The 24,763-nt window shown below is 42.9% G+C and overlaps 1 protein-coding gene across 1 annotated transcript; it reads left to right on the forward strand.

Moving 5' to 3' along the window:
• SNAPC3 (small nuclear RNA activating complex polypeptide 3) lies at positions 1 to 23,791 on the forward strand (the record flags this gene model as incomplete). Its single annotated transcript, XM_082013295.1, has 9 exons — positions 1 to 221; positions 7,216 to 7,293; positions 8,522 to 8,606; positions 10,525 to 10,629; positions 11,155 to 11,304; positions 18,137 to 18,219; positions 20,605 to 20,769; positions 21,798 to 21,905; positions 23,644 to 23,791. 9 exons carry the CDS (start codon positions 1 to 3, stop codon positions 23,789 to 23,791), a joined length of 1,143 nt encoding a protein of 380 aa, XP_081869421.1.
• Between the last annotated feature and the right edge of the window lie 972 nt (positions 23,792 to 24,763).

Below are 24,763 nucleotides of genomic sequence, written 5' to 3' on the forward strand. Positions count from 1 at the left end.
ATGGAGGCGCTCAGCGTGGCGGGGCCTGTGCCCGACTACGAGGCGGCGGAGCTGTACACCCGCGTCTTCTGCGTAGGCGCCTTCGGCCGCCTCTGGCGGCAGCAGCTGGGGCTGCCCGACCTCTCGCTGGCGACGGAGGCGGCGGCCGAGGCGGACGCGGCCGTAGCGGCGGAGCTGGGCTGCGCGGCGGAGACGGCGGCCGAGCTGCGGGACGTGTGCAGGTGGCCGCGGGGCGGGCGGCGGGCGGGGGGGGATGGCCCGCGGGGCTCCGCCGGGGCCGCGGCCGCGTGCGGGGCCGGGGCCCGCCTGAGGCCTCTCAGCCCAAGGAGGGGCTGAAACCCGCGGCTTTCTCCGGGCGGATGCTCGCGGCCCCAGCCCTAGAGGGAAGCTTTCGGCCTGGCTGGGTGCGGGTGTGGGGCAGGCCGCCCCGGGCCGGCGGTGGTAGGTGACGTCGCTCAGACGCCGCAGCGGTTGCTGAGGAGAGGCGGGAGGTGCCCGGGCGAAACCGCTCCTGAAGAGCCTCTTCGGGGTCAGAGCCATGTGGGCTTCTGTCTCCCGGGTAGATAGGCAGCGGAGAAGGAAAACGTCGTGTTTCTAGAAGGTAGTGCTCCGCTGGCGGAAACTTGTGTGTTACGGCTTTGAACTCATGAACAGGGCGTTCCGCACTTAGCAAGTTACTTAAGTAAATACTTGGCAACTTAGTAAATTAGTAAAAAACAGCTTAGTAACGTTGCTACGTAAATACTTAGCAACGGTAGGTAAAACTTAAGCTGTTTGAACATGTACATTGTTTTAGGAGGCCCCAGTTGCAAAATGAAAGGCATAGCTTTTATGAAGAAAAAGAGCCAGGCTTAGTTAAGTTAATCTTAACATCATTTCGATGAGTTCTGGTAGCTGGCAAGATACATTAACTGTTGAGCTTGTCTGGGTCCTTAGCCTCCACTAACTTTCTGTCAGGGCTGGTGGTGAGGTCGAAGGTATGCAAGCACTTCTTTGGAGATAGTGCTGTGTGCCCAGGCAACCCAGGTGACACTGGGGCTGGGAAAGAAAATAGTGTTCCCTTGTTTTGCGCTTGTAACTTCACTTATATTTGTGGGCCAGTGAATTGCAAACTAGTGTTGAAAGGAGAAGAATCTAGGGATTGTAGGAGTGGGATCTAACACGGTAAAGCTGAAAGGCTTTTGGATTACGTGAATAGCGAGAATCATTTCTCACCAGTAGAAAAGGCCTGATTTCAGGCAGTAGTTCATGCGGAAAGCATCACAGTTGATGATTTGTCTGTAGCTCATCAGTAAGAAAGACATGCCAGAGTTCTGTTGCTATCTGTTTAGCTTTGTGCAAGTTCTATCCTTCAGGTATTGTTGCCTCAAAGGCACACAAGTATTTACAAGGTATTTCAAATGCAATATGGAGGTTGTTCACTTTCATGCACTGAATAGAGTGAACATAGTCTCAGAAGTGATGCAGAAGGCATAATTTGGTAAATGTACCTAGAATCCCACTATATATTGAGCTCTTCTTGACGGCTTTTCCTTCAGTGCTCTGCATGCAAGATGCATATAAAAAATGCAAGTGTTGTGTCATGAGCATGTCATTCTAAACGTTTTTGAAGTGGCAGCAACTGTGGGAATTACTCTGTAAGCTTTCCCAGTGTAGATGTAGTCTCTGATTGCTCCTGTGCTGTGGCTTATTCTCTGCAGTGATCCTGTTGCTTGAGCCTATCTATTGCTAGTTTCCCTTGAATTCCAAGCAGATTTTCTATGCTCTGTTTATTTTTCCCTTCATTCCTTCTGCTTTTTCTTCTGTCTGCTTTCTTCAGTCTATGACTGCTACATTTCATCTGTCTGCATTTGCTGGTACCACAGAGCAGTGCTCTCTGTTTGCTGCTGAGTGTACTGTGGAAAGTTGTGCTGTGCAGTGAAAAGGTTTGTGAAAGAAAAAAAGGACAGGCAGTCTGTGAGGGGGAGAGAACAGATCATGTAGCAGCTGTTTGTTGGCTTTGCAGGAGAATAAAGATAAAACTGTACATCCCAGTGTGACCTTTTCCCCTGTACAGGCTGGAAATCCCAATCCCTAATCTCCATGTGCTTTTGCTTTTAAATTAAATGGTCCTAGCCTCTTGAGTCTCTCCTTAATGTTTGCCAACCTCAAAATCACTACCTCTGATCACTTTCACTTGCCTGCTCTGAGCTGTTTGTATTCCTCCCATGAGAAGAGCTGGAAACACTGGACTACACAAATACCTGTTTTATGGTGTCTTGGGGTCACATTTATTATTGACAGAAATAGATTTTTTTAGGCACTGAAGTGGACACATCCTGGATATAAACACAGATTTTTCTGTCTGTGAACTGCTTGTAAGGGAACTTCTGGCAAGTTAAGGTGGTTTTCTTTGGGTAGAAGAGAGATGGGAAGATGTGGATACTCCCCCTGTATCTGTTCTTAAAATAGCAATAGGTTGAGAAAATCTTTCATGGACTCAGGGTGAAGTTTTTCAATATCCATAGTTAAATCTGTTTTAGAATACAGTGGCATAGTGTACCTCTTAAGTGTTCTTGACAATTTGGAGTCTTTTAGTGAGGAAAAATGGTATAATGTTTAAACACTGTTTAACTCTTTGTGCATCTCAGTGTGTTGTGGTTGATTTTTTTTTTTCTATTTTCTTCCTGTAATATGTTCCTGCAAATAGAATTCAGGAAAAAAAAAATTCCATCTTCACTCACTTGATTTTGACTCAGTAAGAATGCTTTGCATACTGCTGAAGTATGCAGACAGTTGTTACAGAGATTCCTTGGGGTTTCATCAGTTTTTAAACAGGTGTAAAATGGTGTCCTTAGCTAGGAGATTCCATCAGTAGTTCTCTTAAGTAACCAAGATGTCATGAGCATAAAGTTTTGCTGAAATGCCTTAGCGGTCTGTGAGCAAAGAGATTTACCTTGTGATTAATTATTGGTGTTTGAGCAATTGAAGTGCTTGAATGCTGAAGATGCCAAGTTACGTTATTCTGTTTTGCCTTCCGAGTGATTTGTTGTGTGCATGTAGGACAGGCTAAGACTCAGATTGATGTGGATTTTAGGTAGGTCAGGGGAGGTGAGGCTTACAGGTAACTGGTTCTCCTTCAGCCCTAATTCACCTTCTCATTTTATTAGAAGGTGTAGTTGTAGATATCTCTACGGATGTGTTATAAAGCTGCATTAAGTTAGCATTAGTGTCTTAACATATTAGTATTTATCGTCTTGTAGTATTAGTGCCTTAAAATAAAAGTACTGCCCTTAATATATGCAATATAAAGAGTAATATAAACACTGTCTCTGCTTACTACAAAAATATGAAGTGAAATACTGAAGTGTCGTCTAATTTCTAAACTGAGAAAGCTCATTGTGCTGCCTGAATATTCTGAGAAAAGTAAAAATTAAAGACTTCACTGGTAGTATATTTCCATGTCCGAATTTCCACAGACTTGCCTTTGGCCTTTTTATTTTTAGCTGCCTTAAAATATCTTTCTAGGGGACACATTTCACATAACATGTTGCATGCTTTTTTCTAGTGAAACCCTGAACTGTTGTTCCTCATCACTCTTACAATTCACCTCAGTGTCCATGAGACAGTACGAGCCGTGTTTTCTCCTCTACCATAACTGAGTGCACTGAGTGTATTTGTCTTGCCTGCAGGTAATATCCTGTGTGGGACACAGTGGAATCCTGTGCTTGTGGCTGTCAGGAGTGAGGTGTGCCTGGTGTAAACTGTGTATTGCCTGCACTTTCGTCTGTTAGGTGTATGACACTGGCTACTTAGCCTTAATTTCTGGAGGGATTAACATATACTTTCCATTTGTAAAGCCTGGTTTCCTCAGGACCATGGACCAAATATTAGTGATGTGGTTCCACTGGCTGCAGTGAAATTACCCAGGAGCAGCTCCAGCATGGCCTGTGTAAAAGGCCATACAGCAAAGACTTTCAAGGCTTCAGTGCATGTGATGCAATGATGTAGGTCATGAATTATTAGACTGATTCAAAATACTGAAAAAGGAGCTCTGCATTTAACATTCCTTTAGAAATAGAGGGTTTCTGACTTTCCAGGAGTGAGAAATGGCCGTACCTGGGCTCACAAGGGTCCACGGAACTTGTCAGTGATTCAGGGGCAGTTTCTCTTTGTACTAACTACGTTTCTATCCTTACAAGGAAAAAGATGAAGCAGCTTATACGCTAGCTATTTTATGTGATATCTGCTTGGAGCTGCTTTTTGGAGAATCTTAGGTTTTTTTCCTGCAGCAGGTGATCAGTGGGCATGGTATGGATACCACAGCTAGAGATGCCTGGCCTCGAGCCATGGGAGGGAAGGGAAGTGCAAGTATTGTTGGTGAGTTCTGATGTGGTATGTATGCATAGAAGGGAAATGGGAAACTGTCACCTTTGGTGCACGTGAAACTTCATGATGGTAGGTAATAAATGTTTTCAGATCCTGCAAGTAACGTGTGGTGTGTAAAGAACAAACTACGCAGTAATTTTTTCAAAATGGTGGTGACTCAGGGCTTTTTGGTGAATGGGGTCACTGATCCATGTGCTGGAAGTCTTAGATAAATAGTCTTGTCATGCTCATGGGATGTTGATTCCACAGAAGGGTCAGTTGTGAGTTGCTTTACCTGTCAGGGGCTATACATTACTTCATTAGGTGGGCCATTCATAATGCTAATCTATGTTGAATGGAGAACAGCCCATTCTAAAAGGCTAGTGCTTGCTCTGTTCTGCAAAGTGCTGTTCTCCTCTGTGTTAGTTAAATTAGTGTTCCTCAGCAGTGGTTCAATCTGCACTTGGTACAGGACTCACTCAGTTGCCTCTGCCCTGACTTCCTCAAGTGGGAATCTAAGGATAACGTTGATTCTGTTTCCAACAGGTTGTAACTAACTGCTTCATAGTTTCTTTTAAAATGGTGCTTCTGAAGGGATCCCCTTTTCTCAGTAACTTAAAAAGAACTGTTGTCTGTTTGGTGTGAAATCTGTAAGACAAGAAGGTTAAAACTCTTGTGTTATTGCTGGATTGTAAGAAACTTAACTAAACAATAGTAAATTCAAATTATCTTCAATACAGTGTGACTATACTGGGTTGTCAGAACTAGGCCATTTACCCACAACCAAAATTTTGTCTCTGACTTCCTTATTGTTAGCTGATACCACTTGATTCCAGACTTGTCTTTCTCAATTCCTGTATATTCCTGTGTAGTTCCACTCCAAAGGCTTATTCATTACTGCAGTGATAGATTACCCACCTTACTATTGTTACTATATTGAACTTATAACACTATGGGGAGTGTTATAAATTCATGGGCAACGTTATAAGATTATAATTAAGAATATAATCAAATAATGAATTACATTTAGAATAAATGGTACACTCCAAAAATTTTTCCTGGCCTTCACCAATGGTTTGTTTGTTCCATAAAGAGATGGATTTGTCCAAGAGTTTGCTGGGATTCAAACTGCACGTGGACTTAGGCAGTGGTATAAGCCCTGCCTTGACATAGCCTGCAAACAGTAGACAGGCAGAAGAGATCAAGTCTGATTCAAAGCAGGTGATACTTCTCTGTTTTAAACAATATTTTCTCAGATTATTTTAAAGTTGGGTAAAATTATTTTGTGATTAGTACAAAATTATTACTGGTTTTGAGACAGCATTATTCTGTGTGTTTCTAAAAAGGTAATTGATACTATTATAGTGTCTAATCTGAAACCTTCAGATGGATCATTTGGTCTCTTTTGTGGAATGGTCTGGGGGAACCTTATGTTATAAAACTGTGGCAGGGGAGCAGATACGGTATTGCACAGAATTAACTTTTTTTGTGTCATGTTTATGGGAAATTACATCCTCATTTATGTTATGAAAACCTGCCATTTGTACGATCAGCTTAAATCATTGCTGCAGCAAAAAGCAGTTGCACTTTTCCTTCCCACATTCTGCAGTGATTTGCATTACAGCAAAAAACTATGTTTAGCTATTGTGGTTTAGCCCCAGCTGGCAGCTAAGGACCACACAGCCACTCGCTCACCTCTGCCCCCCCCAGGTGGGATAGGGGAGAGAATCATTAAAAAAACTCGTGGGTTGAGATAAAAACAGTTCAATAGCACAGCAAAGGAAGGGGAAGTAACAATAATAACAATAGTAATAATACTATCACTGATAAAGGAATGTACAAAAACAAGTGATGCACAATGCAGCAATTGCTCACCACGTGATGATCGATAGCCTGTCCCTGAGCAGTGATTTCCCCCGCCGGGCAACTCCAGTTTACATGCTGGCATGATGTTATAGGGTCGGGAACATCCCTTTGGCCAGGCTGGGTCAGCTGTCCTGGCTGTGCCCCCTCCTGGCTTCTTGTGCAGCTCCCTGCTGGCAGCGCAGGGGGAGCTGGAAAGTCCTTGGCTGAAGTGTGAGCATTACAACTAGTTAGCAATGACTATCATGCATCAATGTGTTACCAGTATTATCTCATACTAAATCAAAAACACAGCACTATACTAGGTACTAGGAAGATAATTAACTCTACCCCAGCCAAAACCAGGACATCAGTACTTCGTATTCTGTGCAAACACAAGAAGAATGAGGGTGAAAAGGGTCTGAGGATGGAAAAAAGGATACAAGGAAGAGTGGACCTGTCGATTCTAGCAGAGGTGTTGTCTTATTCCTGCTGGAAGAAATGTGGCATAAATTAATGCCTTAATACAACAATGATGCAGCTTGTGTAAATGTGGTGGCATGCCTGTGTTTGTACCTGAGAGGGGTTATTAGCTTTATCATACAGGTTGAGGTTGATGATTCCTTTTGATTGAGTCTATTTTGACATATATCATTGGAAAATCAGAGTAGGTGGATGCGATTTGAAAAAGTCAAGTGGCATTTTTAGTTCATAGAGAGCATTGGACACACATTTTGAATGGGGCTGGTTAAACCTCTCTAGGCAGCTATGCTTCATTAGGCAGAATGCAAAAGAAAGATAAAATTTACTCAATCTCTGTAAAAGCCAGATATAAACTCCAGGACTCTTTGTCTTCTGGTGCTTTATCTTAACAACCATACTGCCCCTTTGCCCTGATTTAGGCTATACAAACTGTATCTTGTTTATCCACATTTTGCTGTCTTTGTTCCTTTTAAGAGTAGCTTAACTGATTTTCATTCTGAAGTATAAAAAAAAGTATAATATTTATTTTCTTTATTGTCCTAGCATTGATATGTTAATGTCTTCTGCTAAAGAAAAGGACCCAGATGTTATTCCTGAAGACAGCAGTCTGGTAACTCTTCAGTAAGTCCTTACAGTACACTCACCCTGATAAGGGGTGGGGTGGAAAACAAGCACAAAAGCATGCCTGGCTGCTTGTTCCCTTTCTAGGCAAAGGTGTACTTTCTGAAGCAGGGTCCAGAAATACTCCTAAGGGCAGCTTATGATAGGATACTTGGCATGAGCCTTTTGCTTAAATGTTACTTAGGAATTTTTATTAAGTTATAGAGAATATGCTATCTATCTTATTGGAAGAACTTAGGATTTCTGCACCTAGGTGCTTATGAACTAATGCCTAAATTTAGAGGATGCAGGGGACTTCTCATAATGATGTGTGGGATGTTTCCCCAAAGCCTTGTGAAATAAATCTGCAGCTCTTACCTCTGGTGGCCCACAGCCACATTGTAACAGCCGAAGTGTGAGTGCTGAAGTTGTAGCCAGGTACCTCTTATCTGAACCCACTCTTTATAGAATTCATTGGTACTACTGGTGCATTTCAGAGTCTGAGCAATGTATGTTAAGTTTCTATCAGTTAATGAACTTTGAACTCCTACTTGGCCAGTTTAGGCCTTTGCTGTATTTGAATTTCAGTTTGTGTAGTACTAACATAAAGAGTAAGTGTTAAGGTTGTGATCAGTGTTAAGTGTGATTGTTACTGAGGTCCTTCAGGAAGGTCTGGAGGGTAAACAGACTTGTTCCAGAAGTTAAGAAGGATTTGGTCTTTATGCAGTGGTTAAATACATGTATTTTAGTAGATATTCTGTGTACAATACTCTTTTATTCTACGAACGATACTGAGGGTTTTTTAGAAAAGTATTTATGTCGTGGGTTGGAGAGTATTTGTGAGGTTTTTTCTTGTTTTTTGCTTGAATGTGAATTGAATTTCTCTGAAGTGGGAGGGATAGTTGAAACAGCTTCCTCAAAGGTAGCAAAGTGTCCTTTCTAGGAGAGCCTCTTCGGACAACATTTTATTGTTTTTTCTTGTAAGTGTAAAACTGCCCACAAACAACCTGTAATTTGCACATAAGGGGAAAGAAAAACAAGGTAAAATTCATAACCTGGCCTGTGTGCTACCAGGCTTTATGGAATTCAGGAGATGAGAGTATTGTCAGTTAGTCTGTCATACTGAGACAGTCAGAAATTCTGGTCTTTGAAAGCTACACTGTAGTAGCTTGTGTAGTTTAAAAATATACCTAGAGATTCTGTGTTGAAGTTGTTGAATGAAATTTTGTCCTGTGCTCCTGTCCATCAGAATTAGAAAGAAGGCATTAGAGAGGAGAGAAGAAACAATTATTGTGGATCGGGCTTGCAGACAAGAAACTCTTGCTTATGAGATGGTAAGTTCCCTGTCATCTCGTAGGATCTCAAGACAGTTCCACACAGCCAAAATCCAACTTCTGGTTGCTTTTTTTTTTTTAAACACTATGAATCTCTGTACTCTGTGTTTGCAGATAGGAGTTTGCAGGTAATGATTAAGATTAAAGCCATTTTATAGAAAGATAAGACAGGAACTCTGCTGTTACAATCTGTTAGTACTGAATGTAGTAAGGAGGAACTCCAGCTCGTTATCACTGTATGACTGCTTTTATTTGGTTGCTACTGAAGCATTGTGTAGGGGATCAAGTGTACTGAGCATCACGTGAACTTATTGTAGAGCTAGCCGAAATATTTAATGTTTTTGCTCCTCGAGTCCTGTGCTGGAGTCTTAAGCTTGTTTGTGTAAATTTAGTGTGTAAATGATTGTGAGCTAGTTTCTGTAGGGCTGAAAGAGGAAGGCAGTAGAAGCATGGTGGCAGTAAATTCCTAATTCTGAGCTTTGTAACCCAAGTTTCTCAGCCATTCTGAGCTGTCAGGAATCAGGAGTGTAGTGATCAGCCCCTCAAAAGCCATCTTGGAATTCCTTTAACTATGCTTAGTACCTCTTCTTTTTTTTTTTTTTTAAGATTTCTTCACAACCATTAACATCCTGAACAGGAAAACTTAAGTTGTTAACTTTTGCAGTGCTAGAGTCCATGGTTTGAACAAGCAAGCCATAAACTACTGCAAAAATTAGGGAGGGAGGTGTAGTGAGGAAGGAGCCTCACTTGTGACTAAACATTTTTTCCCCTTGAGGTCTGTCATGGGTGACCTTGTTTCAACTGTCTAGAGGCCCAAGCACATGATGTAAACATCATGCATCAGCTGAAATGCAACAACTGTGTTGGGCTCTTAGCCTAGGGCATATATGAGAGAATACTTGCAATAGAAATCTTCATAAAGGGTTTCAATGAGTAGTATCTTATTTCAGTTTCTGAAGATCAAGCATGTGGTCAGTTACTGCATCCTTCAAGCAAGCCTCGGTAACTGGTTTGTATGTCTGAGCTGGTTTGACCACAGTGTCCCAGAACAGGATGAGAGTAATAAGAAGTGTTAGTTTGGCATGTGTTGCATGAAGAAGGGAGGTGCAAGGGATAGAGCACAAGTATCTCTGAACTGAAGTTTCACAGCAGTACGCACTCCTATTAGTAAATCTCAAGAACACTCTGTGCTGGTGGGAAGTGTTTGTGCAGTCAATATTCTCTCTTAATTTGTTGAAAAAGGAGGAAACTGACTGCCACAGAAAAGTTCCATCCCTCATTCTTACAGCAGGGCTATGTCTTAAGCACAAAATAGGATGGGAATGTGGAAATGCTTTCACTTCTTTTCTAAAACATAGTAGTGTGGCAAGGACAATGCTGGATTTTGGGTTGGGATTTTGGAGAAATTAAGACCTCCAGTTATGTCAAGCTTCCCTAAAGAGGAAGTGTTGCACTAAATTTTATTTTTATATACTTCATTCTATGGCTAGTTTCTAGGTCAATCTTTCTCGAGGGTTGCAATCCCCCTTTAGGTGTGAAAGAATTCAAAGAGCATTTCAAAGTGTTAAGTGATGGAAATTAGTAGCAGCTGGGTTCCATGAGGGCAGAGTGGCAGCAGGCTTTAATTCCTTTATGCAGGGCTTCTCAGCAGCCAAGGAGTAGCCATATATCTTGTAATTGCTGAAAGCACCTAATCTTCTCCAAAACTGAGGAATGAAGGAAAATGCTTGAAATCAGCATTATGGCAGTTTCTTGCCTTTCCATCTTGGAGGAAGTAGGCTGTTATCAATTCAGGCTACACAGTCAAAAATGAGTTACAGTTAGAACAGCATTTCTAATTCTTTTATCCAAGGGCTATGCTATATAAGTGGTTGCTGGTATAATGTAATGTAATATAAATGTATCTTTATTTTTCCAGGAGTCACATGCAGTTGGAAAGAGGCCAGACAATCCAACAGATCTCATTGAGGAGGGAGAACTACTTTTAACTCTGAACATTTTCTACCCTGTCATAGTTCAGAAGGTTAGTACTAAATTCCTCCAGGTTGTATTCTGATGTCTCTTCCCTACATAGGTAATATCTGGGTTTTCCAAGCAGTTAAAATGAGTGAATCTACTGAGGGAATATGGTAAACCCTTCAACTGTGGTAACTTCTTAAGGCTTTTTCAGAATCTGGCTTTCATTCTGTTGTGGTTTACTGAAGCAATGTTTTTTTACAATAATTACTCAGCAGTTAATTGATTTCACAGAAAGCTCAAAATCTGAAACTAAATACATGAAAACTAAAGTACTTTTTCTGGATTTGGGAAGTGTGCTCAGACTTCCCATCTTTGCTGCACTTTCTGGTGGGGAATGTGACTTCTGAGTTTCTGAATAAAACTAATAAATGGCCTTAGGAGAGGCTGAGGCAAGATGCTCTTTAAAGTCATGTACAGAGAGGTGATGTGCCATATGCTGCCATTAATGACCTGAAGCTGTCAAGCGAAGAGCAGTACTGATGCTGACAAGTGATTTTTATTTGAAGCTTGTATGCTGTTTTCTTCATAGCATAAAGATCACAAACCCTATCAGACAGTCCTTGTACTGGGCAGCCAGAAGCTCACGGAGCTGAGGGACTCTATTTCCTGTGTCAGTGACCTCCAAATAGGTGGTGAGTTCAGCAGTCAGCCAGATCAAGCACCAGAGCACATCAGCAAGGTAAAACCTTCTGTGTGGAAGCCTTTACATGTGTAGAAGTTTCAAAAACATACAAGAGGGAGGGAGGCAGACTTCTGTTTTGTTGTTTTTGCTTCAGCGCTAAATGGAGCTGCTTTGGTTTTGCCTGGGGTTTGCACTTGTAAGTAAATACTTTCTGGTGGCATTACCAAGCTCACCTATTTTGTGCAAGTCAAGAGAAACATCATTAATGCTGCCACTGGGAAGTAGTAACACTGTCAGTGAGTTGTTGCACAGGTGTGACCCTGTGGACTGACTTTACTTTGGGCTATATTCTAAAACACCAGGGGTAATAGAAAGCTAAATGTAGACCACACCATTCTGAATGTACGTGCTTTGCTGTTTGCAACTGGGTGCTGATCAGAAGTAGGAATGGGGACTATTCCCATCTCCCACAGTTGCCAGGTGTTCTCTGGCGATGTGCAAAAGCAGTCAATAAAGAAAAAGTAGTCTAATTGAAAATACTGAAGTTGCATCATTTTGATAATACATCACATATATATCATATTGCAGAATGGTTGAGGTTGGAAGGAGCCTCTGGAGGTCATCTTTGTCCAACCCCCCTGCTCAAGCAAGGCCACCTACAGCCAGCTGTCCAGGACCATGTCCAGATAGCTTTTGGATATCTCCAAGGATGGAGATTCTATAACATCCCTGGGCAACCTGAGCCAGTGCTTGGTCACCCTCACAATGAAAAGTGTTTCCTGATATTCAGAGGGAACCTCCTGTGTTTCAGTTTGTGCCCATTGCCTTTTGTCCTGTCACTGGGCACCACTGAGAAGAGCCTGGCTCTGTCCTCTTTGCACCCTCCCTAGAGGTATTTGTTAACAATCATAGACTCATAGAATTTTTGTGTTGGAAGGGACCTTTAAAGGTCATCTGGTCCAGCCCCCTGCAATGAGCAGGGACATCTTCAACTAGATTGGGTTGCTCAGAGTCCCATCCAACCTGACCTGGAATGTTTCCAGGGATGGGGCATCTACCACCTCTCTGGGCAACCTGTGCCAGTGTTTCATCATCCTCATTGTGAAAAATTTCTTCCTTTTGTCTAGTCTGAATTTACCATCTTTAAGTTTAAAACCATTACCACTTGTCCTGTTGCTACAGACCCTGCAAAAAAGTCTGTCCCCATCTTTCTTCTAAGCCCCCTTGAAGTCCTGAAAGGCTTCAGTAAGGTCTCCCTGGAGCCTTCTCTTTTCCAGGCTGAACAACCCCAGATTTCTCAGACTGTCCTCACAGGAGAGTTGTTCCATCCCTCTGATCTTTTCTGTAGCCCTCCTCTGGACCCGCTCCAGCAGATCCATGTCTTTCCAGTGCTGAGGGCTCCAGAGCTGGATGCAGTACTCCAGGTGGGGATTTCTGAACCGTCTCTTCTCCAGGCTGAACAGTCCCAGCTCTCTCGGCCTCTCGTCATAGGAAAGATGCCCCAGTCCGTTCATCTGCAGGGCCCTTGTGGGACTCTCTCTCTCCAGTGTGTCCATGTCTCTGTTGTACTGAGAAGCCCAGAACTAGACACAGGAATCCAGGGGTCACCTCACTAATGCTGATCGGAGGGGAAGGATCATCTCCCTCAACCTGCTGGCAGTATTTTGTCTAATGCAGTACAGGATCCTATTTTCTTTCTTTGCTACAAGGGCACATTGCTGGCTTATGGTCAACTTGGTGTCCACTAGGACCCCCAGGTCCTTTTCTGCCAAGCTGCTTTCCAGCTGAGGCCCCCACCATATAGCAGTGCATGGGGTTGTTCCTCGCCAGGTACAGGCCCTTGCACTTTTTCTTGTTGAACTTCATGAGGCTCCTGTCAGCCTATTTCTCCAGCCTGTCAAGGTCCCTCTGGATGGCAGCTTGATCATTTGGTATATCAGCTGCTCCTCCCAGTTTTGTGTCACCTGCAAACTTGCTGAGGGTACACTCTGCTTCATCATCTAGGTCATCCATGACGATGTTGAACAGGGCTGGACCCTGTATTGACTTCTGTGGTACTCTGCTAGTTACTGGCCTCCAACTAGGCTTTGTTTCACTGATTATCACCCTTGGGGCCCAGCTGTTCTGCAAATATTATACATTAATCGTGTAGTATATTACCAATATAATATAAATAAAATAATATATGATATACAATCTGAGAGAAAACAGAGGATGTAATATATTTGTATACATAATAGTGAAAAGATGGCACATTCTTGTTTGAGGAGACTGAAAGACATCACAGATAGTAGTCCTTTCATTTATGTAAAGTAAATGGAAGAGTCTTTCTACCACTATGTAATAAAACGTTAGCTGATTAGTTCTGAGACCAGAGAGTTCTAAGACTCTTCTGGGCACGCAGAGGAGTCATGTGAGGCTGTCATGTCCTCAACAGGGTTGAGAGTAGGCTTCCTCACACCAATAATTTCCCCAAAGTAAGTGCATGCCACTATGCTTAGCCTCCCAGCAGCAGCTGTTAATGAGTCATGTGCATTCATTCCATTTGTTTGTTCTCCTCGAGCATGGTTGTGAATTTACAACTGCATTAAAGTGTAGGCTCAGTGTCTGGTAAGTCTTCGCAATAAAATTTGCATATTGCTTCAGCAGACAAGTAATCAGCCATCAATGGAGTAGAATTTTCTTCCTTTCAGTCTGGGAAGGAAGTGGCACTATAACCTCTGAGGAGTATGTTAGTTTTTCCAAGTAGAGAAAATAGCTTTTGATTGATTCAAGAGTCTGATTTAAATCAGATTAAATGGTGCTCTGAAAGTCTGCAAGAGGGAGGCCATGTAAGTTAGCTTTTGATGTCAGCTTTCACTTGTCTTGAAATGCAGTTTGAGTACACAAGCTTAGTGAAAGGATCAAGTTGCTTCTCTCAGTTGTTAAGTAAACAAGTGTAGCTTGTCAGTTGATACAGAGAGAATAAAAGACCTTTTGGATTTTATTGGCATAAATAGACTTAACTTCTCTCTCACTTCTGCTACTTTTGGGTTTTGTGATTTATTCTTTGCTTTTTCTTCATTGGGCAATGATTACTGGGATGAAATTTAACAAGTCGAAATGCTGGATGCTGCACCTGGGATGGAGTAACTCTGGACACAAGTATAGACTAGGAGAGGAGTGGCTGGAGAGCGGCGCAGCAGAAAGATCTGGGGGTGCTGGTTAACATTAAGCTCAACACAAGTCCGCGGTGTGCCCTGGCAGCCACGAGGGCAACAGGCATCTTGGGGTGCATCAAACACAGCATAACCAGCCGGTCAACAGAGGTGGTTATTCCGCTGTCCTCAGTGTTGTGCAGCCTCACCATGAGTACCACGTGCAGCTCTGGGCCTCACCATTTAAGAAGGATGTGAATGAAGGTACTGGAATGCATCCAGCGGAGGGCAACAAAGCAGGTGGAAGGGCTGGAAGGCATGTCCTGTGAGGAGAGCCTGAGGACTCTGGGTTTGTCTAGTTTGCAGAAAAGGAGACTGAGGGGCGACCTCATTGCACTCTACAGGTTCCTGAGGCGGGGAAGCAGAGAGGAAGCTGCTGGTCTCTTCTCCCTGGGATCCAGTGGTAGGACGTGTGCAGATGGTCCAAAGCTGCACCAGGGGATGTTCCAGGGCATTAGGAACCATTTCTTTACCAAGGGGATGGTCAAATGCTGGAACAGGCTCCCTAGAGAGGTGGTCAATGCCCTAAGCTTATCAGTGTTTAAGAGGCATTTGGATTGGTCAGGCGGTTGGACTAGATGATTGTTGTAGGTCCTTTCCAACTGAAATACTCTGCTCTATTCTGTGCCTTTTTGGTTTGTATTTTTTTGTAAACAAACACCTTAGTCAAACTAACATCAGGGGGTTGTTTAAGAGAAGTGGGCAATATTGAGGTATTTTATTCCACAGATATGGATACTTTTAATGAGGGTCCTGGATCTTTTATGTGGTTACTGCTGCTGTTGGGATTCCCTGGAGAAACATAATAGGGCATCCCTCCTTGCAAACTGAAGGGTAACGCAAAGTCTGGGAGGAAGGAGTGTCTGAATCATACCTCTGGCCAGTATTAATCAGCAAAGACCTGACTCAATTCCCAGGTAGTTTGTAACAGTGACTCCCTTGGACTGTTGTTCACTATGGCAAACAGCTGTTTTCTGATGTTTAGAGCAGCTTTAAAGGGCTGGCTAACTTGGAACTGCTGTGACCTGCAAAAGTTGGTAAGGAGTTGCCAGAGCATAGTACAATGTACACTTTGTGGTTGGAGAGCCAGGGATGCTGACAATAACAGAGCCAAAACAATATTTCAGAATGTTAAACACATTCTTATTGCTGTGCCTTTGTGCAGGTGGTTGTGGTTTAACCCCAGCTGGCAACTAATCAACACACAGCCACCTGCTCGTTCCTTCACCCTTTTTCCCTGGTGGGATGGAGAAATTTGGAAAAAAAAAAAAAAGGTAGAACTAATGGGTTGAGATAAAGACAATTTAATAGGACAGAAAAAAAAATTGTAATAATAATGAGTAAGTGATGTATTATACAATTGCTCACTGCCCCTTGACTGATGCCTAGCCAGTTCCCAAGTTGCAGTGTCCCGCCCTCAGCCAACTTTCCCCCAGTTTATGCACTGGGCATGACGTTATAGGGTCGGGAATATCGCTTTGGCCAGGCTGGGTCAGCTGTCCTGGCTGTGCCCCCTCCTGGCTGCTTGTGCAGCTCCCCACTGGCAGAGGGGCTGAGTGTAAGTGCTACAACTAGTTAGCAACAACTGAAAACACTGGTGTGTTATCAACATTATTCTCATACTAAATCCAAAACAGCACTATACGAGCTACTAGGAAAAAACCTAACTCTGTCCCAGACGAAACAAGGACACAGGTCATCTCCAGTCGTGAGTCCCATCTCTGCCCCAGTGTCTGCATTTGTCTTTTGACACCTTAGAGTTAACAGCTCAAAAAGACCTTTGGGCCCAAATGAGCATTCATTCTCTGTTGATAAAGACACATAACACTGGTTTGGGGATGCAGAGTGCCTAATTGTCTGTGGTTTTCCATTTTGATTCTTCTTCAGTCTGCTTATGCCTCTGTACCCAGTCTGTAAAGTAATTCATGTTCACTTCTTGTCTTCCACTCTTTCTCTGCCTTTTCATTTTTCCACTGTAAGCTCTTGCAGGTCATAGGCCACCTCCCGACAGACATGTAAAAAGTTCATCAGGATTCTATCACTTTATGAGCAGTGAGCAACTCCCAAGTTATGGAATTGGAGTGAGCCGGTCACCATGTGGAAACGAACCAAACTCCTTTTAAGTTATTTTCACCAGTCATTACCTATCTGACCTGCCTGCACATGCATCTGTTGATGAATAAATACAACCTTTACTTATCTGAGGGCTGGCACAGAGACTAATTAGAGGTGTAAACACTGGGACCACTTTGCTGTGATAAAATTGTGTGTTGATGCATAGTGGAGAGATCCGTTATCAAAATGCTCTTAAGGCCTGTGAATGAAGGATTCCTTGCAGTTTTCTATATACTTGAAGAAAATACAGGATTTAAATAGGCTTTGTGAAATAACTGAATGCCAGTGTATAATTGCAGATAAATTTTGTTGACAATTCATAAAACACTGCTTTTCTTACAAGTGCAATTGAAAATGTGGAAAAAATTGTATGTTGTAACTTACAGGTCAACTGTGTGTGTATACAGTGTATCTCGGCATCACTTGTATGTGTTATAGCTGTGCACAGCTGAATATGCAGCATATACAGGATGGCTCCCTGAGCAGCAGCCGGTACAGAAATGTTCCACTCTGAAGTGGCTGTTGTATATGTGTGCGCATGCCTGTGCAGGGGACAGAACTGCAATAATTTTCTGTCATTCCAGCAGAAGGTATTTTGTGATGTGTTCTGTCTTGATGAGGTGTACTGGGTCTGGCTGGGATGGAGTTAACTTTCCTCATAGCAGCCTATATAGTGCAGTGCTTTGCATTTTTGGCAAGGCAGGGTTGATAACACATCAGTGTTCTGGCTACTGCTGAGCAGTGCTTGCACAGCTTCACGGCTGTCTCTCCAGGTCTCCCCAAGGCCAGTGGGCCGGGGTGGCCAAGAAACTGGGAGAGGATGTAGCTGGGACAGCTGACCCCAACTGACTGAAGGGATGTCCCGTGCTGTATGATGTGCTCAGCAATAAGAGCTGGAGGAAGGGGAGGCGAGGGGGCATTCATGGTGAAGTCATTTGTCTTCCAAAGCAACCACTATGTGTGCTGAGGCCCTGCTTCCAAGGAAGTGGTTGGACATCGCCTGCTGATGGGGAGTAGAGATCCTCTTTTTGCTTTGCTTCTGCGTGCAGCCTTTGTTTTGTCATTAAACTGTCTTTACCTCAACCCATGACCTTGCCTGTCTTTCTTTCCCCTGTCCTGTTGAGGAGGGCGAGTTAGAAAGCAACTGGATGGGAAGTCAGCCCAGGCCAACCCACTACGTCTTGCTAATTTTTTAAAAATATTAATAGCCTTTTTTTTAAGTTAGTGCTGTGCAGTTACTTAATTTGTGCAGTGATGCTTGTGTTCTTGTTCTGTGTTTTCGTAGAAATCCATAACTGCTATGATGGGGATAGTAATAAGAGAAGAGCACTAAAATAACCTGTAATGGCTTGAAAATAGTATCAGCAGATCAACTGCGTAGTCAGCAATCGTATAAACCTTGTTGTCACATCAGCATCTAAAACCAGTGCAAAGCTTTTCTTAGGAACCTGTAGAATGAGGTCTCTTAATATAATTTAAATACCTAAAGTGCATGTTTTTTGACATGTTCTTGTTTAAGGTGTTTAATCTGTCATAACACAAATGCAGACTTACTTCTCTCTCTCTCTCTTCCTCAGGATATCTACAAATCTGCTTTCTTTTATTTTGAAGGCATCTTTTATGATGATAAAAGATACCCAGAGTGCAGAGATCTGAGCAGGTACAGTATTTGTAGACGTTGGCTAAGGAGAACCTTAAGGGGCAGGAAATTTATTTCATTTTATTTATGATTTGTGGTATTTTTAATACTGGAATGTCTAGTATGAAGCTTGAAGGCTTTTCCTTGTTATCTTTTCATGTTGAACTGATTTTTACATAGAAGTTTAACTTTGCTTGCTCTACTTATTCCTTCCACTGACTTCCCTGCTGAAAAAAGGATGAAACCATTTTTTCCCTGCGATTTTGTGGATGTTGTCTACCTGGACTTTAGGAAAGCCTTTGACACTGTCTCCCACAGCATTCTCCTGGAGAAACTGGCAGGTCGTGGCTTAGACAGGTTTAATCTTTGCTGGATAAAGAACTGGCTGGATGGCTGAGCCCAGAGAGTTGTGGTGAAGGGCGTTAAATCTGGCTGGTGGCCGGTCACAAGCAGTGTTCCCCAGGGCTCAGTTCTGGGGCCGGTCTTGTTCAATATCTTTATTGATGATCTGGATGAGGGGATCGAGTGCTCCCTCAGTAAGTTTGCAGACTACACCAAGTTGGGTGGGAGTGCTGATCTGCTGGAGGGTAGGAGGGCTCTGCAGAGGGATCTGGACAGGCTGGATCGATGGGCAGAGGTCAACTGTATGAGATTTAATAAGGCCAAGTGCCGGGTCCTGCACTTCAGTCACAACAAGCCCATGCAAGGCTATGGGCTTGGGGAAGAGTGGCTGGAGAGCTGCCTGGCCGAAAAGGACCTGGGGGTGCTGGTTGACAGCTGGCTGAACATGAGCCAGCAGTGTGCCCAGGTGGCCAAGAAGGCCAACAGTGTCCTGGCCTGTATCAGGAATAGTGTGGCCAGCAGGAGCAGGGAAGTGATCGTGTCCCTGTACTTGGCACTGGTGAGTCTGAACCTTGAATCTTGTGTTCAGTTTTGGGCCCCTCACTACAAGAAGGATGTTGAGATGCTGGATCGTGTCCAGAGAAGAGCAACAAAGCTGGTGAGGGGCCTGGAGCACAAGTCTTATGAGGAGCGGCTGAGGGAACTGGGGTTGTTCAGTCTGGAGAAGAGGAGGCTGAGGCGAGACCTTACCGTGCTCTATAGCTATCTGAAAGGGGATTGTGGTAACGTGGGTGTTGGTCTCTTCTCCCAAGTAAGTGGCGACAGAATGAGAGAAAATGGCCTCAAGTTGCGCCAGGGGAGGTTTAGATTGGATATTAGGAAAAATTTCTTTATGGAGGGAGTGGTCAAACATTGGAACAGGCTGCCCAGGGAGGTGGTGAAGTCACCATCCCTGGAAGTGTAAACATGTAGACGTGGCACTTCGGGAACATGTTTTCTGGTTTTGACTTCATGATCTTTTTAAGTGCCTTCCCTGGTTATGATGACCACTGAAAGATTTGCCTGTGATGTAGAGGATGGGTCAGATAAACAAGCAGCTCAGCTGTGTAGAAAAGTCAGTTGTTCTGCTCAGTCTTGAAAATATGCCGAATGCCTTCATGGTAAAGTCAACAAGGGGACTATGTGACTGTTGGGAAAAGAAATTCTGAGATGACATTGCCGAGAGTCTCGGGTATCTCTTGTTTGGAACTATAGCTCACACTGGTTGAGCACAAGTCATATCCATTTAAACTATATATAGTAGTTTATTTTAAGGAAGTGTGGGCTTGCTGGCATACTAGTGAGATTTAGGAGATCAAGATGTTAAAATGGATGGTATGGAAGAGCTGTGAGTTTGGACTCTGTTCTTGTTATGCCAGACTTGGTGTGTGATATCAGACAAATTAATTATTTTGCTCCTTTTCTTTCTGTCCATGAGCAGCAATCATCTTCATGGAAGTGCTTGTGCTAACATACTTGGTTGTAGAAGTGAAATGTGTTGTATGTAGGAGTGTGCTGAAAAGTCAAGAAATAATTGTGACAGTGGCCAGTGCCCTTCCAGTGCTAAATTTTGGAAATGTAACTGTGCAACTGTCAGCTCTGTGTTCTCCTTGGCAAAAATAAAAAAAAAAAAAGCTTTTTAATACCTTAGAACTAAGTTATTGACCAAAGGAGCAAAAATTGCCTGCTGGTAACTTGAATTATTGGAATGCTTGAGAAAAGTGTTGTGCTGCAAACAACCTGAGCTGGGTGGGTGCCATCAGGAGCACACACTCTGACTAGAACTCCTCGGGAAGCTGCCTGTTGGGCATTTAAAGGCAGATGTTCCAAAAAACAGTTCACAGTTCTGTGGGCATGTGTATTGCTGTGAAATTACCTGAAATTATTACAAAATGTTGTGAACTCTTTTGATTTCTGTCTTTTTAACTGTGTCCCAGTGAAGAGTTTTGCATGTCCCCCCAGGCCTTCCTTTTCTGTTCATTCACCATTATAGCATTGCTACGCTGATGACCTTTCTGTTCTCAGAACAATTATTGAGTGGTCAGAATCTCATGACAGAGGCTATGGAAATCTTCAGTCTGCTAAAATGGAGGACTACACATTTAATGATTTGTCCCTCAAAGTTGGCTTTCCCTACCTTTTCTGCCACCAAGGGGACTGTGAGCACATAGTTATCATCACAGATATAAGGTAAGCTACTGGTCTTTGTGAGTCCTTAGGCAGTTGAAAGCAAGCTTTCTGTGGACAAACTTGAGACATTAAATGCTGAATATTTGTTAGACTAACTTTGAGATTATTCTACTTCCTTCTGGAGGACCTATTTGAGATTTTATTCCATATACAGGTGACTACCTCTGCAGAGAAGAAAGTAATCTCCCTTGCATTTTCTTTTAAACAGTTTGTCTGCATAAAAAGAATGCTTTCTAACTAGCATGGCATGACTGTGGTATGAGGTAAACGGCACCCACATTGAAAAGCCATTTCTATATGGAGCCAATGTGTGGCAGATTTACGTACTGATCCTGGAGCACCAGGGATTAAAATGCTGTTCATGGCTTTGGCTCAAGTCAGCTGGACTTGTTAGTTTAGACTTGGTGCTAAGGGGCAGGAACTGGAAAGAGAACAGGCGTGAAAATAGTGGGCTGAGGTGGACAGGCAAGGGAGTGAAGGAGGAGATGATAGTAGTTGTGAGGTGGGAACCACATTGACAGTAGAACTATTGTGTATACTCTGCTCAGTGAGTAATGGGTAGAGGGAGCACTCCTCTGATTGTCTGTAGTGGGTGACAGATCATTTTGAGTTCCCAGAAGCCTGATGTATCTAAGCGTTGTTAGTAAATGGTGCCTCCCAAGAGGAATACAACCCAAAGAAAAGCATAGACTTTGCAAGTACATGATCTCAGGATTATGAGCCTCTAAATGTTCACCTGGTCATGTTTTTGCCTGTTAGTCTATGTAGGAGATAAAAGCTTTGAAAAGACCATCTGAAGGAGATGGTCTGAAGACTTTTACTCCTGACCATAAAATCCACCTATGGTGCAATTAGCAGTCTGTCTCCAGGTCTTCATCTGTGTTAAGAAATGCTAAGCAGAAATCTAGTCGTAGTTTACACAGGGATTTAAATCATGCCTTATCTTCAATGTTCATGCTTATGTTCAGATAAATTCCAATGTGGCTGAGTCTTTATTGTATTTTTTGTATTTATTTATTTCCCTTAAGGCTCATTCATCATGATGACTGCCTGGACAGGAACCTCTATCCCTTGCTAATCAAGAAACACTGGTTATGTACCAGAAAATGCTTTGTGTGCAAAATGTATACAGCCAGGTACGCTACTTTTGCAATCCTTTTAAGTTGTCTTCTTAAGTAGGTGCTGCAACTAACTTTAAAAAAAAATAATCAAAGCTCTGCGTGTATTTCATAAGGTGTGTGAATAATGCAAGTGTTCTGAGATCATAGTCTTCAGGCTGTTGTCCTCTCCCTAACCAGGAAAAGGCCTCCTGCATGTAGCATTTGTTGGAGATGATGATTCAGGATGATCAAAATAACTGAAATGAAGAGGTTAATTATTTGGCTCAGCTTCTTTTCCATATGTAGAGCTCAGCTCTCAATCAATTACTTCTGAAAATCTTACTTTTGGGGGAAAATGCTGCATTTTTTCCCCTATGACAAGACGTGATTCAAATTCATTTGCCAGAAGTCATACAGGGCTTTCATTATATCTAGCATCTAAGTAAAGGGAAGTGTGGATCTGTCCAACCTTAATATAGTAAAATATAGAGATTTTTTAAAAGGCATGTAGCTTTTCCCACAGGTAAACTCCTAGACTCTGCCTGAAAACTCTGTGCGTGTAGGTGTACTTGAAGGAACTTTTTGTGATGCACAGATTTTCTGCAGTTAAAAGAGCAGAATGTAAATTCAGTTCTCTCTATACGCTTTAGTGCTGTTTACGCAGACATCAGAAAGCCTTTTAATAGACACGGTGGAAATGTCTCAAAAGGAGTTCTACAGACTAGGCTAGGCTGCCTGATTTTACAGGTTTATTTACAAAAGCACCCGCTCCCCTTTTGTTCCCCCAGGGCAGCTTACACTTAGCTGCAGTTTGGCACAGCAGCTGTGTCCCTGTTATCTTGCTTGTTTGGCCTTAGGCTTCCCTGGAATCAGGCAAAGAGCCAATTCCCCTCCTGGTGGGAGCCCATCCTAGTGTTCCTATCAGAGCCTCTAGGATGCCTTCACGAGTGGCTATAATCTGTGAGACATTTGGCCATAAGGGGAGATGGAGCCAAAGGGTCAATACGGGGGAAAGATGGGATGGGGAGGGCATTTTAATTCAATGCATTGAATTAAAACCAGAATTAAGCACTAAGTTTAAGTGTGGAGATGCTAAACCACGGATAGCAGGGCTGCTTTGGCTGGCTGTTCTGCATATTCTAATCTGTGCAGGTAGCATCTTTAATCACTAGAGGCCTTAAGCTGTCATGGCATCTGTGTGCTACCAAAAATTAATTGCTTGGTGACATGGCAGGCCCTCCCTTGTTCTAGCGGCTGTGTTCATGTTCACTTCAGTACTTGCTGGAGTGCGTGGCAATCCTCTCCTTGTCTTGTCTGTGTCATCTGGGCCCTTCTTTTAGACTGTAAATGGATTTGGTTATTACTCAGGGTAATTTGGGTCAGTTACACATCTGATCTGTATCACAGCTTCTTACCTTAAGGTAAAACAGATTTATCTTTTAAGACTTAAATGTCCGTAGAGTAGACAGAAGATTCCTGTTTGGTTTTTTTTTTGTTACGCCCTGTGTCAGCTACACAGGTTCAAGGAGTTGCTCAGCAAAAGCTGCTCTAGCAGTGTAAGATAGCAGCTGGGATTGGCACTGATTGGGTGTGGAGTTTGGAAATGCCTGGGGTGGGAGATACGAAATAATGGTAGTACCTGCTCAGTATAACATTATTACTGATGTTTGCTGCTGCCATCCCGAACTCTGAGTAAAATGTTGAGAAGTTTGTCAGAAATGTGGATTTGTGACATTTGGACTCGCATGGAAAACACTTGTCTTGTAACCTGCAGGTGGGTAACCAATGAAGACAGTCTGGCACCAGAGGATCCTTGTTTCTTCTGTGATGTTTGTTTTCGCATGCTCCATTACGATGCGGAAGGCAATAAACTGGGGGAGTTCCTTGCATATCCTTATGTCGATCCTGGGATTTTCAACTGAAACTGACATGAGCCATCATGAATTCAGTGAACTACATTGGTGAATCTGGTGCCCTGACAAAACAGCCTGAGTTTTGAGTGTACTGCAGGGTTTTGTGTTAGGCTTTTAATCCTCTCCCCTGAAGTGGAAGGAGCGCTTTGCACTTGAAGTCTTTCTAGTGTGCTTTTATGGTGTGATTTTAAAAGATATGTTAGCATGGAAAAATAACCTCAGACATCTACTTCATTTGAAACAGGTACATTTTTAATACAATTTGACAACAATATAGTAGTTTGGAGACTATGGACTCTATACCTACAGATGTTTAAAGACAGAATACCTTGCAAAACCAGCTGTGATTTTGAGAAGTTCTGTGCATCCAAGGCTCCGTTAACTGCAAAGAGAACGTGGTCTTTGGGGATCTTACCTTGAAAACTCTGGCAGTTGTCATCTCTGAACAAGGGTGGATGGCACTGAGTTTGTGGGGAGGAGAATGCTTTCTGAGAGAGGAGCTCAGAGTGCTTGTTACGTTTTAAGGCTTTTCCTGCAAACAGGGGTTCTTGCGTTTGTGAGCAGCTGCAGCCCTTGCGTTCAGATTACTGAACTGTAGCCTGCCTTTCAACTAACTTTGTTAACTGTTTACAGTGCATGCAATTTTAACAGTTCATGAAGTACTGTTCATTGTGCACTTCTTTTGTTAGTATCATTCTGTTACTGTAAGTATTGTTGTTTTTTATTAAAACGTGATCAATTTGTACTTGCTAGTCTGATGTTACGTTGAAACTCTGCTTGCCAAGACAGAATATACTTTTCTAGTGCCTTGATTTTTAAAGTCATCTGGAATTCGGAGAATTTTAGTGGAGCTCTTTGCTGTTTACGAAACCTAAGTAGCACTAACTGCTTTTCTTTTGATAGCTGCAGCTAATTCTCAAAATGTGCCTTGTTCTGGCTGGTGTAAAAGACAGCCAACTCTGATAACCTGCATACAGAAAT

The sequence above is a fragment of the Phaethon aethereus genome (assembly GCF_964289735.1).
Source record: "Phaethon aethereus genome assembly, chromosome: Z".
Lineage (NCBI taxonomy): Eukaryota > Metazoa > Chordata > Aves > Phaethontiformes > Phaethontidae > Phaethon > Phaethon aethereus.